This window comes from Andrographis paniculata, unplaced genomic scaffold, assembly GCF_009805555.1.
Source record: "Andrographis paniculata isolate CXL003 unplaced genomic scaffold, ASM980555v1 Contig64END, whole genome shotgun sequence".
Lineage (NCBI taxonomy): Eukaryota > Viridiplantae > Streptophyta > Magnoliopsida > Lamiales > Acanthaceae > Andrographis > Andrographis paniculata.
Genome location: NW_026137600.1, coordinates 1,357,558 through 1,372,590, shown reverse-complemented (window position 1 = coordinate 1,372,590; position 15,033 = coordinate 1,357,558). Strand labels below are relative to the sequence as shown.

The window sequence follows — 15,033 nt, the reverse complement described above, 5'->3', positions numbered from 1 at the left end:
CTTATATTACAAATACAATAATATTCATAGAGTAAATTACACAAATATAAAAATATTTTTTAATATTAAATATAATAACACAAAAGAATGTATTTACGTTCCAACTGGACGAAAATAGTATAATACAGACTATAAACAAATAAATAAACTCTGCATATTTATATATATATATTATATTTATAAACAATATAAATAAAAAATTACAAGTAACCTCAAGCCAAACAAGATTTGAAAATATTTAAAAGAAATATATTAAGCCCATAAAATTAACTTGGGGTGTATTTGTTTGGGGGTTTGGATTTTGAGTTGGGATTTGAATCGTAAAAATTTTGAATTTGAATAGTTGTATGATGTGATATAAGTAGGTGTTGATGTGATATTTCGAATGTAAAATTAATTTTTAGTATAATATACAAAATAAAAAATAAATGGTTAATTTAATATTTTGAAAAAAAAATTTTTGAATAAACAGTAAGATTTTGGTAAAACCTTTCAGAAGAACAAACCAACAAATATGCCAAACACTTATTAGCATAACTAAAATACTTCTCGTACTTTTTCGCACTTTTTGAACTGCTACACTACTTACTCCACATGAACCCCACACACACTCTCTCTTTCTTTCTCTCTCTCTCTCTCAAATTGTGTCAAATTTTTCTATAGTTTTATAAATTTCATGTCTAATTTTTTATGTTATCTTTATTTAATGGTGTTTTGACGCATATGTGTATAAACTGTGAAAATGAATTTTAAAATCTCTATTTTTAACTCCTAAAATTACAAATATATTTATTCTTATATTTAGCCTAAAAACAGTAAAAAAAAAAACAAATTCTTAAAAATAAATATAACTATTTGTGAATATATTTACTGTTCCTTGAGGTTAAATATAAGAATAATAAATATATTTGTAATTTTGAACGTTTAAAAATAAAAATTTCGAAACTCATTCGAAGTTTGGCATGTGCAGGTCAAATACCGTTAAATAGGAACAATCGATAGGGTTAGACTCAGAGTTTATGAAACCATGAGAGAGTATGACATTGTTTTGGAAGTATGGGGAATTTGACACAATTTTGTTAAACCACATGTGAATTTTGTACCATTTTGCCTATGGTATTTAATAAATACTTTGTCAGTCCGTTAAAATATGTAGTTTTAGTTGAGTGCGAAAATTAAAAAATAATAATAATAATAATAATATAACAATAAAGTGGAGTAGATAAAAAGTAAAGTGAATGTATTATAAAAAAAAAAAAAAAGAAAAATTAAATGATTGATAAAGAAACATAGGTAAGTAGAAAAAATAATGCCAAATTCGTTATTATTTGTTAAAATGAGAATAGTAAAATTTTAGGTGGATAAAATTATTTATTATAAATAGATTGTGCATAAGTTTAACTAACGTTCAAAAAAAGAATATTTACATAATTTTGATGGATGGAAGAAATACTAAAATTTTTACACGAATTTTCGATTATATTATACTCCCTCCGTTCCATAAGAATTGTACTATAGGTTTTTTGCATGTTGATCTTTAAATATTAATTATTATATCAATACATAATACAAATTAAGAGAAAATGACAAAAAAATCTCTATTAGTCTTTTATATTACAAATACAATGACGTTTGTTGAGTAAATTATACAAATATAAAAATATTTTTAATGTTAAATACTATAATGCAAAAAAACAAATTGTGACCTACTTATATGACGGATGTAGTATAATATTACAACATATATCATGTACTCTCTTCGTTCCAACTCAAAGTACCATTTTTATCATTTTCGTCCGATTCATTCAAAAGTATCTATTTCTTATTTTAGTAAAAGTAATTATACAATAATATCAAAATATCATTGACTTTTACTTAAATTACGAATATACCATTACACATACAAATTGACAAAAATATTAAAATATCTTATACATTTCCACTAACTGATTAAATATTATTATTTTTTAATTTTGTAGAAAATTTCAAAAGAGTACTTTCATTGGGACGAATGGAGTATAATACCAACATTATTTTTGAAGTAAAAAAAAAATCAAAAATTTAACAAAAATAACTAAATTTAAAAACACATTTATTTGATTGTGATTTAAAATAAGGTATTTATCTAAAGTTTTTGTTTAAATATATTTTAATGTGATATATAAAATAAAATATTTTTTATTAGAAACTATATAAAAATAAATGATATTGGCTTAAATTTAGGATCACAACTAAACATACACGATTTTTATAAATTTTATGATAAGTTTATATTAATTCCTCCTTTGTCCGGTAAAATTAGTATATTCGGGTTCGACATGAAAATTAAATATATATATTAATAAAAAAAATAACAAAATTGTAAAGATAGTTTGTAGTATTATTGAAAATTGAGTTAGTAATTAAAAAAAATAAAGAAAAAAAAATATAATAAAAAGTAATAGTATTTGGTATAAATAAGTGTGGAATAAAAGATAATACTTAAATGTTAATTCATTGACTTTGTCAAAATTAATAATAAAATTAAAAATAAAAATAAATTTGGCTGACGTAAAAAATATATATAATTATTAATATTTATTTATACAATACCGTCCCAACTCAAAGTATATTTTACCATTTTTTTATGTCATACTCAAAAATATTTATTTTATATTTTAGTAAACTAATCATACCATAATATCAAAATATTTATATATAAAGACAAATGGTAAAAATTCAGAACTTTTTATAAACTTTCCCAATAAAATACTATTTTTTTAATCAACTATTCCCTAGTCTTAATTGGGTTGGACTATTATATTGGTAGTTGATAAAAAAGTATGGATAAAAGACTTTGTTGCCCTTGTGAGTGTATTAGAGTAAAAAATAGTGGCAATTGTGTAATAAAAATGAAAAAGTAGAAGTAGTTTTTATGGTGATATAATTATTTATGAAAATAAGACTATTGTTTTAAGACGGACAAAAATAGTAAACAAGATTATTGTATTGGGACGAAAAAAGTATTAAATTTTAAAGAAATATTTTGAAATGAAACGGACATAGCATTATATATCATTTTTTTTAATAAAATAAATTGCATATTGATTAAAAAAAAAAAAGAAGAAGAAGAAGAAGAGCATAATTTCTTAGAGCAGAAATAGTGACTTACAAATCGAAGCCATTTAACCACGTTCGATCTTAATTCTCCTCATCCTCGAAAAAATGTCAACACAGCGGCCTATCTATCGACCACAGAAAATTGACGACGCTTCGCCGTCACTTGGTGCAAAAGAAGTGGCATCGTTGGTATTTTCTCTTTGTCCCTTGTTTTCTTCTCTTTCTCTCTTTATTTGTAATATCATAGAGTTGGGTTACTGCTAGGCCAACTTTTGTGTGTTGATGAGCCGGTATTAGGTCATTCGAAGTTAATTAAGTATTAAATATAATAAACTATTTATGTCAACAATGTGCACATTCTTTTTCGAGAGTCTTGTCAAAAGAACTCGAGGATGGTGACCCCTGGAAAATCTCCAAATAATTAATTAATATATTAGTAAAATTAATTACAATATAATTAAAATATATAATTCTTTTAAAAAAAAAAGTGACATAATATGTGCGACAAACAAAAATAAAAAATACGATATTATAAAAGTGATATAATATGTGGTACAAAAAAAATATATTATGTGACATTATAAATGGACGAATGAAGTATTATTATTATTCTTTTACAGCCGCCACCCGCTCCACTCTTTTATTTTATTAGATTATTATTTAAATAGTGGGCCCAAAAAAATTATAAAAAAAAAAGAAAAATTCTGTTATATAGCAAGCGAGACAAAATCAAGAGTATATATATATATATATATATTTATATTAAATTAGATATTAGATCCTTCGATTTATTTTGGTAAATATAAATTTTGTTATTTTTTGTGTTATTCAAACAAAAAATCTTAATTTCTTTCTTCAATAAGTATGGATCACAATATCTCACAAATATTTTCAAATTTATATTTATTTATATCAATATCCTTTTCAATAATTTCACATATTATAATGATAAAATAATTTTATTTTTTTTAAATAAAACTATTATTAATTATTATTAAAACATAATATTTATTAAAATTCGTAAAAAAAAAAAATAAATGTATTTTAAATGTATTTTTAATTATATATATTAAATAATCAATTAAATAAATGTCCACCCAACTTCCAACTTATATCACACATACCTTATTCGTTATTAAAAGGCAGATCAGATACAAGGCACTATTGTAGCCCTTTGTTCTTCCTCCTACCAACAAATTTGCAGGTGAAGATTACTTCAGCCATGGAAGGACCTGCAGAAGCTTCTGAGAAGAACAACAAAGGAAGAGTGTGTGTAACTGGAGGTACAGGCTTTGTGGCCTCTTGGCTAATCATGAAGCTTCTTCAACATGGCTACTCAGTCCACGCCACTGTTCGAGGTCGTTTATTTTTATAGAAAATTACGATAATTGCATAATTTTTAAGAAAAATGAAATTAAGGATATGTTTTTTTTGATTGGTTTGGAAAAAAAATTTGTGAGAGGAGAAAATAAATTTTTTTCGAAAAACTCAGTGTGTTTGTTTGTGGGCTTAGACTTTTTAATAATAAAAAATTGAATTTGAATAGTTGTTTGATATGATATAAATAGAGGTTAATGTAAGAATATAAAATAAATTTGTAGTATAATTTTAAAAAAATAAAATAATTATTTTATGTGATATTTTTAAAAGAAAAAAAAATTGAATCATAAAATTCACAACAAAAAACATAACCTCAAAGTCCAAATAATAGAAATGTAGGTGTTTTGAGTAAAGAAACAAACCTTAAAGCTCAAATAAACAGGTGATATTTTCAGACAGGAACAAAGACACAAGCTACCTGACAAATTTACCGGACGCCGGAGAGAGGCTACGGATCTTTGTCGCCGATCTCGGCGATCCGCAGAGCTTCAAGCCGGCGATCGAAGGCTGCGTCGGGGTGTTCCACGTGGCGCATCCGATGGATTTGGTCGGGATCGAATCTGCGGAAACGATCACGGAAAGATCGATTCGAGCAATACACGGGATTTTGCAGCTGTGCATCGACTCCGGGACCGTTAAGCGTGTGGTGTACACTTCCAGCATTTCGGCGGTTTTTGGGAAAGATCGCGGCGGCGGTGATGATGGGGCCGCGGCAGAGGTGGACGAGGAGTCGTGGAGCGATGTGGAATTTATGAAAACACTCGACTTTGTCGGAGTCGGGTACTATATTTCGAAGACGGTGACGGAAATGGCAGCTCTTGAGTTTGCAGAAAAGCACGGCTTGGAGCTCGTAACGGTGATCCCGTCGTGGATACACGGGCCGTTTATTTGTCCGAGCCTCCCCGGCTCGGTTCACTCGTCTCTCGGACTTATTCTTGGTAAGTTTTTCTGATTAAGTTTTTATATTATTCATTGAAAAAATAATTTTGTAAAAATATTTTTATACTATTCATCAAATTACAATTCAAGCTAATATTTTCATATTTAACATAACATATATGGATGGAATATTAAATAAAAAATAAATATCTGATTCGATAGTTTTTTTAAAAAAATAAATTCAAAGATATTTGTCTTAAAAAATATTATGATTGCATAGAAGATTGATATAATGTGTCAAAAAAATAATTTCAAATATATGTATATATAATTATGGCATCATGAAAATCGTCGTGAATTTACGTAGGCAACGAGAACCAAATCAAGTACGGGAAGATCACTCCTATGGTGCATACGGATGATAACGCGGAGGCACACATATATCTTTTCGAGCATCCGGATGCCAAAGGAAGGTACATTTGCTCGGCTATGGAAGTTACGGTCGAGGAGATGGTTGATCATCTTAGATCGAAGCATCCCCACCTTAAGTTGCTCGATCCCGAGTAAGTTCAATTACTCGCTATCATATACTTTCTTCGTCTCAATTCAAATTATCATTTTTATTATTTTTATATGTCCCACTTGAAAGTATTACTTTTTTTTTTTTTTAGTAAAAATAATCATACACTAATATCAAAATATCTTTTAATTTTTATTTAAATTATAAACATACCATTTCACGTACACTTACTTTTGATATAAAATCAAATGACAAAAATGTCAGAATCTTTTACACACTTACGCGAACCAATAAAATATTATTATTTCTTAATCTACTACAAAATTTCAAAATGCCCCTTTCAAAATGGACGGAAAAAATATATATATTAAGAGCTCGATTGATTGTGACATGACGTTATATTTACCTAAGTGTGTTAATGTTGCAGAGGTTTAATTAATCCTACGGCAAACATTGACGGGCTCTCGAGCAAGAAGCTATTGGAGATTGGTTTCAAGTATAAATATGGGATTGCGGAAATGTTTGATGATGCTATTCAATGTTGCAAGTGTATCGGGCGGTTGTGAATTGTAAACATTCGATGATTATAATAATAAGAAGAAGAATGGATGGTCGTGTTTAGTTGCCATGAATCGTTATTGGGATGCTATGAATGTTTGTGTATCTGCTATTTTCGAATGTACACTGAATAAATTTATGTATCGATCGCAATAGCTTACAATCATATCAGGTGATTGTACTATTCACGTCTTTTAATTTGTGAGATTTTCTAAGTCCGAAGAATGTTGTGATAATAAAATTCATTCATATGTGGGCATTAAATTGTGTTTGTTGGTGTCTTTTGTATTTTATTTTTTTTATATTTTGAAAAAAAAAAAAACCAAAAATACTTGTAAACCACCAATGATATAGAGAGTATGCATTATTCTTTCTCATAATTTAAAAATTGTACGAATTTTTTTTTTATATTTTCTAAATATTGCACAAAATTCATTTTTTAAAGGTTTAAGTGCAATGTTTCCAAAAAAAACAAGATTTCATGTATTTTTTAGAATCTCATGTAATTTTTAGATCATAAGAGAGTACAACGCAAATTTTTCAAATCATAAGTAAATTATAAATAATTTTGCCTTTTGAAAATAGTAAATAAATTTAAGATTCCAATACTTGCTAGTCGGATATTTTAAAGTGATGTAATGTAGAATTTTAAATACAAAATAATTTTTTGAGACAATGTTTTTAGAAGAAAATGTGTTTAGTTTATCAGTTAAAATTTTTTTTTTTTTTTTATTTTTATTTTTTATAAAAAAAAAAAAATAAATAAAATAAAAGAAAAAGAACTTTTCTACAAACTGTATTTTTGTTGTTGTCGTTGTTATAGAAAGAATAATTATTTTTATTTAAATTGAAGTATAAAAGAACACATGTAATCTATCCTACTTATGATATCGATCTTCCTTTTGAATAAACAGGACTAATTAGTAAATATGAAGAAAAACAGTACAAGGTTCTTGGCCAATTTTAGACAGGCCTATAGGCCCGTAGAGACACTATACAAGTATATTATTCATCCGTCTCATATAAAATATTGATATTTTTTATTTTGATTTATTTAAAATAATAATTTTTTTTGAATGATTAAATTCAATCGCATTTTAAAATTCTGTATACTTTTTTTAATTTTCATTAAATTATTTAGTTATCTTAATTTATAATTATTTTTATTATATAATAATTATTTTTACTAACATATTTTTAACTTGCTTACTAATTATAATTTATCTGAATTGAATTGCCGTATCTATCGTAACGTGGATAGCTTATCCTAAACGGAAAAAAGTAGTACTCACTCCGTCAAAAGTAGGATTTTATTTTTCATTTTCGTTCGTCTCAAAATAAGAGTACTATTTTCTAATTTAGTAATTGTACTACCTAATTAATACAATAAATACTCTTTCAATTTATATATTACACAAATATTATTATCTTATATTCTCAACGTCCGGCTCTAAGGGTCTTATTTACCTTTTGCGTCATTGTACTTAACATTAAAAATATCTTTATATTTGTATAAGTTTTTTCACGAATATCATTATAATAGTATTATAAGACACTAATACAAGTATTTTTCTCATTTTTCCTTAATTTGTATTATATTTTTATATACAGTAATAATTAATATTCAAATATCAACACGAAAAAAGGTAAATAAGACTCTTAAAATCGGACGGAGATAGCATTACATAATACTAATAAAAATATTTTTATCTTTTTTCTATTATAATTTAATATAATATTAATATTAAAAAATATACATATGAAAAGTAAAGTTGTGTTCTTTTGTGAGTTTTACCACAAATTTTTACTATTCAATTTTTTTTCCTCTAAAAATAGCACATCAAACACTTATTTTATTTTTTATATTATACTACAAATTTATTTTATATTCAAAAACATCACATCAATCTCTATTTATATCACATCAAACAACTATTCAAATTCAACTTTTTACTATTTAAAAATCCAAATTCAAAATCTATAACCCACAAACAAACACACCCTAAATGTTCACGGCCAAAAGAATTGAGCACGTGCCACGTGGGGATACAGGAGTGGTCAGAAGTTGTCCACGGTAAATGCGAACCACGAGTTTTGGGAAGGAATATTGGGTGTGTTTGTTTGGAGGATTTTGGTGGACTTCTACTATTTATCTTAATTTTTTCTCTTAAAAATATCAAATCAAACACCTATTTTTTATTTTTTATATTATACTAAAAATTAATTTTACATTTAGAACATCACATCAACGCCCTATTTATATCACATCATATAACTAATCAAATTCAAAATTTTTACTATTCGAATCCCAAACAAACACACCCTAATATACACACACTGCTGAGTCATGAGTGCGTAATGCTAATTTCTTATCCGGTTAGAACATAGCAATAAAATAATGGTACGTTTTTAAGTTTTAGTTTCGAATTTTGATTTTAAATAATAAAATTTTGAATTAAAATAATTTTTTAATGTGATATAAATATGTATTAATATGATATTTTGAATATAAAATTAAATTTTAATGTAATAAAATAAATATTTAATTTAATATTTTTGAAGAAAAAATAATAGTAAAATCAAAATAAAATCTCACAAATAAACAGGACCAAGAAATTTAAATACAAGTATCTCCATTATTTTTTTACCACATGAATTTTTCTCATCTTGATATTAGTGGAGATGTTCTTCTCTATTTTATATTTTCAATTAAAAAAAAAAAAAGAAATTCATCTCATTTTATTTTTTCATATTATTATTTAATAAAAATGTTTAATTAAGAAATGAATATATATAACTATAAATACATTGTAATTTTTTATTTATATTTTATATACTATCTTTAGTGTAGATATGATGCTAATTAGATAATAAAAGAGGATACTGTAAGTATGAATATCAATTATTCTATTTCAAAAATTTACAAAATCAAACATATTTTACAGGTATAAAGATATATATATATATTATTTCATTGTTAATTATTTTAGTATACAAATATCTTTTTTAAATATATAACATGAAATGACATATAATAAGTACGACAGTTTATTAACACTTTTATCGATTGTGTTTATATATGTATAGTACTAATTATATTTTCATTGGCACAATAAAAAGACTTTGTCATAAGGTAAATTTAGTATTAATTGTTGATTAGTTTTAAGAATATTTGTATCATTCTACACAATATTTGCCAATATAACTAATTATTTATTTAATATTATTTCAACAATTTATACAAAATGTGCATCATACGGGTTTACACGCTACTTATATATATATATTTATTTATTAAACATCTTTATTAAATTTTAAATAATCAATAATAAATTAATATTTTGCTATAATTAATTTTTGAAAATAATATTTAATATTTTTAATTTATTTATTATTCAATTTCGTTTAATTTAATTTAATTATTTAAGTTTTATTATTAAAATCTTTTTTAAATATTATATTTTTATTAATATATTTATTATTTATCTATTATTAAAATAAAATATAGAGATAATAATTAATTTATGAAAAATGAACAATACATTACAAATACAGCATATATATTTAGTATTAAAATAAAAAGAAACAAGATAATTTAATTGAAGTCGTTCATGTGCTCGTCTGTTTCGAAGTTGCATTCAATTTTTATGAACTCGAGCTGCTAATATTATCCACCTCTATTTGTTAAAATTGGAATATATTATAATAATGTATATATTTATCACTTTCATCTTCAATGAGCAATGGGTGTCGAATAATAACAAATAAAAATTGTAAAACACCAAAAACACGTTCTACATCTTTCCGAGCCTCTTTTTGACATCACTAATGGAAGATATATTTCATTAAATAAAATAATAATTCATATTATATTGATAATCGATGACAATAAAATTCACTGTTGAACTTCTGTCATTCAAAAGATCATTAAAATTTGGAGATTGGTAAGTACGTTAATGTCATTGTATGTATTTGGTGCGCCGAAAAAAAAGAAAAAAAAAATCAAATTCATTGATCATAAGATGTCGTGGCTTCTAATACAATAGTTAGTTTTCCATGATCTCCTCACAAAATTGTTTTTTTCCAAATAGCTGAATAATTTTTCCACAATTTCAGGAAAACCACATTCCTTTGCAATATACAACAACCGTTGTAGGTATGTTGCATTTGGCTTTTGTAAATATTTTTTATTAAATGTTGAAATGATCAATACAACAAAAAATTTTACACACACCCTTGTTGTGCTTTTCAATGCAAATGTACTCATTAGTAAAAAAAGATAATTTAACATAACAAGGTCGCATGACACAGTTGAAAGAAGAAAAAATAAAAAGTAACGAGCGTATTGCAATAATGAAACTCTACGGATCATTAGTAAGAAAGATAATTTTAAAAAACAAGATCAACTTGTTAATGTCAATATTGTTCGAAAAATTATTTTAAATATTGCTTAGTTTATTTATGTTGGATTTATATTGTATTAAAAAAATATCTAAATATTAATTATTATTTATGTTGTTTATTTTAAAATAATAATTATATATGTTGGTTATTATAATTTTATACTATCTCCGTCCAATCGTATAAAGTTAGTTTTTTTTTTTTCTAGGTTTTTTTGTATTAATTATTATATCAAAATATAGTACAGATCAAAAGAAAATGAAAAAAAAAATATTTTCATTAGTCTATTATAATACAAATACAATGATATATGTGAAATAAATTATACAAATATAAAAATAATTTTAATGTTAAATACAATAATGTAAAATCAATTGTATATTTTATGTTTGGACAAAGTATTTTTTGGATTTATATAATAAGTTAAAAAATAATAATGTTTATTTAGTATATACTTAAGATAGTTTTGATATTTTTTATAATTTATTTCATGTATAAATTAATTTTTGGATAAACTGGTACTCCTTTATTATTTTAGTCACGTAACTGGAGGCTGTCTTAAAAACAGTCTCGTGTCCGCCACCTGAATTGTTTTTATTTTTATTTTTTTAAAATATAAAAAATCTACAAATATAAAAATAAAAATAAAATTTAAAATTTAAAATAAATTTAATAAAAAGTTAATATTATCCATGTGTCCTTCGAGACAACACCACGTGACCTTTAAGTAAAATTATACAAAATTCATTTGTAATTTCACAAAATTGTGTCAAATTCATCGTACTTTTAAAACTGTATCAAATTCCCTTATAATTTTATAAATTATGCGTCTAACTCTCTCGACCGTCTTTATTTAGCGATGTTTGATAAGCACGTGCTCAAACTGGAAATGAATTTTAAATTTTTTATTTATATTCATTCTTTTTTATATTTAGCATCAAGAAACCGTAAATAAACTCATAAATAGTTATTTTTTTCTAATTTTAAGATTTTTTTTATTGATGTTAAATATAAGATGAATAAATATATTAATAATTTTAGGAATTTAGAAATTGAAATCCTGGAACTCATACGCAATTTGGTAGCACGTAAGTCAAACATCGTTAAATAAGAATGTTTTAAGGGGCTAGACCACATTATGAGTTTTGCGTAGTTTTCTTTTTTCATATATATAATTATAATTTTGTTATTTTTTAAGAAAAAAAATTTATACTCAATAATCATGTCATTTTTTTTTTATTCTATAAAAATTAAGTGTAAATAATTTTATCTGTTTATAATTTAATTATGCATACTTTAACAAATATAACTAATTTACCATTATGTTTATTTATTTATTTATCCAATTATTTTATTATTAATTTTTTTAATACTTTTTCTATAATATTTTAATTTTTTTTACATATCCTATTTTTATATTAAAATAATATTTTTTCGTCTCAATACAATAATCTTACTTATCATTTTTGTTCGTCTTAAACCCATAGTCTTATTTTCATAAATACTTATACCACTATAAAATTATTTTTACTTTTTTATTATTATTACACAAATGTCACTATTTTTTACATTAATATACTCGCAAAAACAAAAAAAAAAATATTTTTCTTATAATATCTATCGATTATTAATATAATATTATTATTTTAAAAAAATTTTCTGCTAACACACATAGGACTATAGTCGTAACACGGAAAAATGAAGAAGTATTACTTTTTAATTTTTAGATATAAATAAATATTGATACTCCCTCGGTCCATAATAAATTATTTATTTTTTTATTTTAGTTTATTCCATAACAAAGTATTTATTTCTTTTTTTTTTAAGTAACGATACTATCTACCTAACATTACAAATATCTTTATAACTTACAATATATTACACAAATGTCATTACATTTATATCACACATACTAATAAAGGTTATTTTAGTCATTTTTACTTTATTGCTACTATATTTCAATATAATACTAATTATGGGACAAAAGAAAGTGTCATATTTACAATATAAAATTAATTTTTAATATAATATAAAAATAAATATTTAATTTAATATTGTTAAAATATAGTAAAGGTTTATAAAAGAACACACGTGTGTACACACCTATCCATTAAACCCACAAGAAACCTCCTTCCCTCCCTACCTCCCATTTCCCCTTTCCCATAATTCTCACCAAATCCCCAAATCTCCGCTTTCTTGCTTTTCCAGATCTACTCTGCTCTACTCAGGAAGGAAAGAAATCCAGCAAGAACAGGATGGAGATCACCGAGATTAACATGATAACCGATTTCCAGGTGGGGATGAAATCGCTGCAAAACCCCTCATTCCTTTCGCGATTCTCTTCCATTTCCGGCAAGGAAATTGTTTCGCAGGTTTACAGTTTCTGGACTTTGGGGGCTTTGATTTTCGCTGTTTTCGCGACGTTTAACAGTTTGATTAAGAGGATTAAGCTCGTTTTGATTCGATTTACTGTAAAACCTTCTGCGGAGATTGTTGATTTCAGCGATCGGGATGAGGTTTGTTCAGCGTCGTCGGAGGATGAAAACGACGGAGAAGAAGATAATAATAGTGTTAGCTATACGACGTCGTTTCGGAGCCGTCGTTGCTCGGCGGACGGAGATTTCCAGGTTAAAGGATCGCGTCTTCTGTTCAGAAGCCAGGGGCAGAATGGTCATTTCAGGCGGAGATGCCGCGGTGGCGCGTCGCCGGAGTTTGATGTTCCTGGTGGTAAGGGTAAGAGTGTTGTTAAGATCTGGAATGGTTTGGGGTTGAGGTTTGATTTTGATGAGGATTTGTTCGGTTACGATTCGAAAAGCGTGGTCTCGACCTGGAAATCCGATCCAGATCCGCCGGCGAGCGGTTTCTCCGCCGTGGTTTTGAATTCTCCGGCGGCGGCGCCGCTGGAATCGCCGGTGGTGTACTTGGCGGAGGGGAATGGGAAGGGAGGCGTAATTCTAGGCGGTTACGACACCAGAATGCGGCGGAATATTCCGGCTATTTACGCCGAGTGGAACTCGCCGGCGGCGGGCGTCGCCGCCGTCTCCACAGGCGGCATTGGCCGGGTTTACGTCAGGGATGACGTCGGCATGACCGTAACGGTTGGTGACGTGAGGAACGTAACGCGGCCGTTAGAGAGCGTCGCCGAGTCTAACGGCGAGTCCTGGTGGGATCCTGACGCCGTTATTAGGACGGACTCTGGATAGTTGTTGATTCTGGAAGGTCCGGGATCTCGAAAGTCCAGGTGGATGTACACCACAAAATTGACGTGGACCCAATGTAAATGATGAGCTGTGTCTCTATCGGCGTTGGAGTCCAGGTGCAAATTTGTTTGTTGACTTGTAATGGGACAAAAAAACATGTCATTCTAATAAGGTGTTGTGAATAATTTATTATTTTTTCAATAACATTTTTGTTAGTAGAAATAATTAAAATTGCACTCCTTCCTCCCAATTCCAATTTTTTTTTTTTTTTATTAGTTATATACGTTTCAATTGAAAAAATATATTTTTTCATTCCAAATACGGTGCAATATTTACTTTTGGCATGAGTTTTTAGATGGGTAATATTAAATTACTTTTGGCACGAGTTTTTAGATGAGTAATATTAAATAGGATAATTTAGAAATTAGGTGATGTCGCATAGAGAGAAATATATATTTTATTTATTTTATTTAGATGATGTGAGGGGATAAAGTGTGGGGTATAAATTAAGTATAATTAATTATTTTATATTTTAAAAATATTTCAAGGTGTTTGGGACATACCAAAAAGGAAATGTTGCAAGGTGTTTGGGACGAATGGAGTATATTTTTTTATTTTAGTAAAAATAATCGTATACTAATATCAAAATATCTTTAATTTTTAACTAAATTATAAATAAATCATTACATATACAATTATTTTTTACATAAAGTTAATAATAAATTGTTAAATTTTTTTATACATTTTCACTAATTAATAAAATATTGTTAATTTTTAATTTATTATTCTTTTCATTCCATTGAAAACTAGTTATTTTTTATTTTTGTCTGTCCCAAAACAAGGTTATCATTTTCTATATCATTTTAATTTACACTATATTACATAAATGCTATTATTTTATATTATATAATACTAATAGAGATATTTTTATTATTTTCACTACAATTTATTATAATATTAATATTAAAAAATTTATGTAATAAACGTAAACGACAA

At 26.1% G+C, this 15,033-nt stretch overlaps 2 protein-coding genes across 2 annotated transcripts; both read left to right on the top strand.

Annotated features, from left to right (window-relative positions):
- The first annotated feature begins 4,207 nt into the window (after positions 1 to 4,207).
- On the top strand, positions 4,208 to 6,581 carry LOC127261871 (vestitone reductase-like). Its single transcript, XM_051290295.1, has 4 exons — positions 4,208 to 4,457; positions 4,875 to 5,417; positions 5,726 to 5,921; positions 6,306 to 6,581. Exons 1-4 carry the CDS (start codon positions 4,322 to 4,324, stop codon positions 6,442 to 6,444), a joined length of 1,014 nt encoding a protein of 337 aa, XP_051146252.1. The 5' UTR covers positions 4,208 to 4,321; the 3' UTR covers positions 6,445 to 6,581.
- A 6,373-nt stretch (positions 6,582 to 12,954) lies between these two features.
- Positions 12,955 to 14,208, top strand: LOC127261620 (uncharacterized). The gene has a single exon (XM_051289899.1). The coding sequence runs from the start codon at positions 13,093 to 13,095 to the stop codon at positions 14,038 to 14,040; it is 948 nt and encodes a 315-aa protein (XP_051145856.1). The 5' UTR covers positions 12,955 to 13,092; the 3' UTR covers positions 14,041 to 14,208.
- Positions 14,209 to 15,033: the final 825 nt, after the last annotated feature.

Bases quoted from the DNA above. Each gene is read 5' to 3' on its own strand.
- LOC127261620 (XM_051289899.1), top strand. From the start codon at position 13,093: ATGGAGATCACCGAGATTAACATGATAACCGATTTCCAGGTGGGGATG.
- LOC127261871 (XM_051290295.1), top strand. From the start codon at position 4,322: ATGGAAGGACCTGCAGAAGCTTCTGAGAAGAACAACAAAGGAAGAGTG. The intron at 4,458-4,874 runs GTCGTTTATTTT...TGATATTTTCAG, and splicing joins AGTCCACGCCACTGTTCGAG to ACAGGAACAAAGACACAAGC. The intron at 5,418-5,725 runs GTAAGTTTTTCT...GAATTTACGTAG, and splicing joins GTCTCTCGGACTTATTCTTG to GCAACGAGAACCAAATCAAG.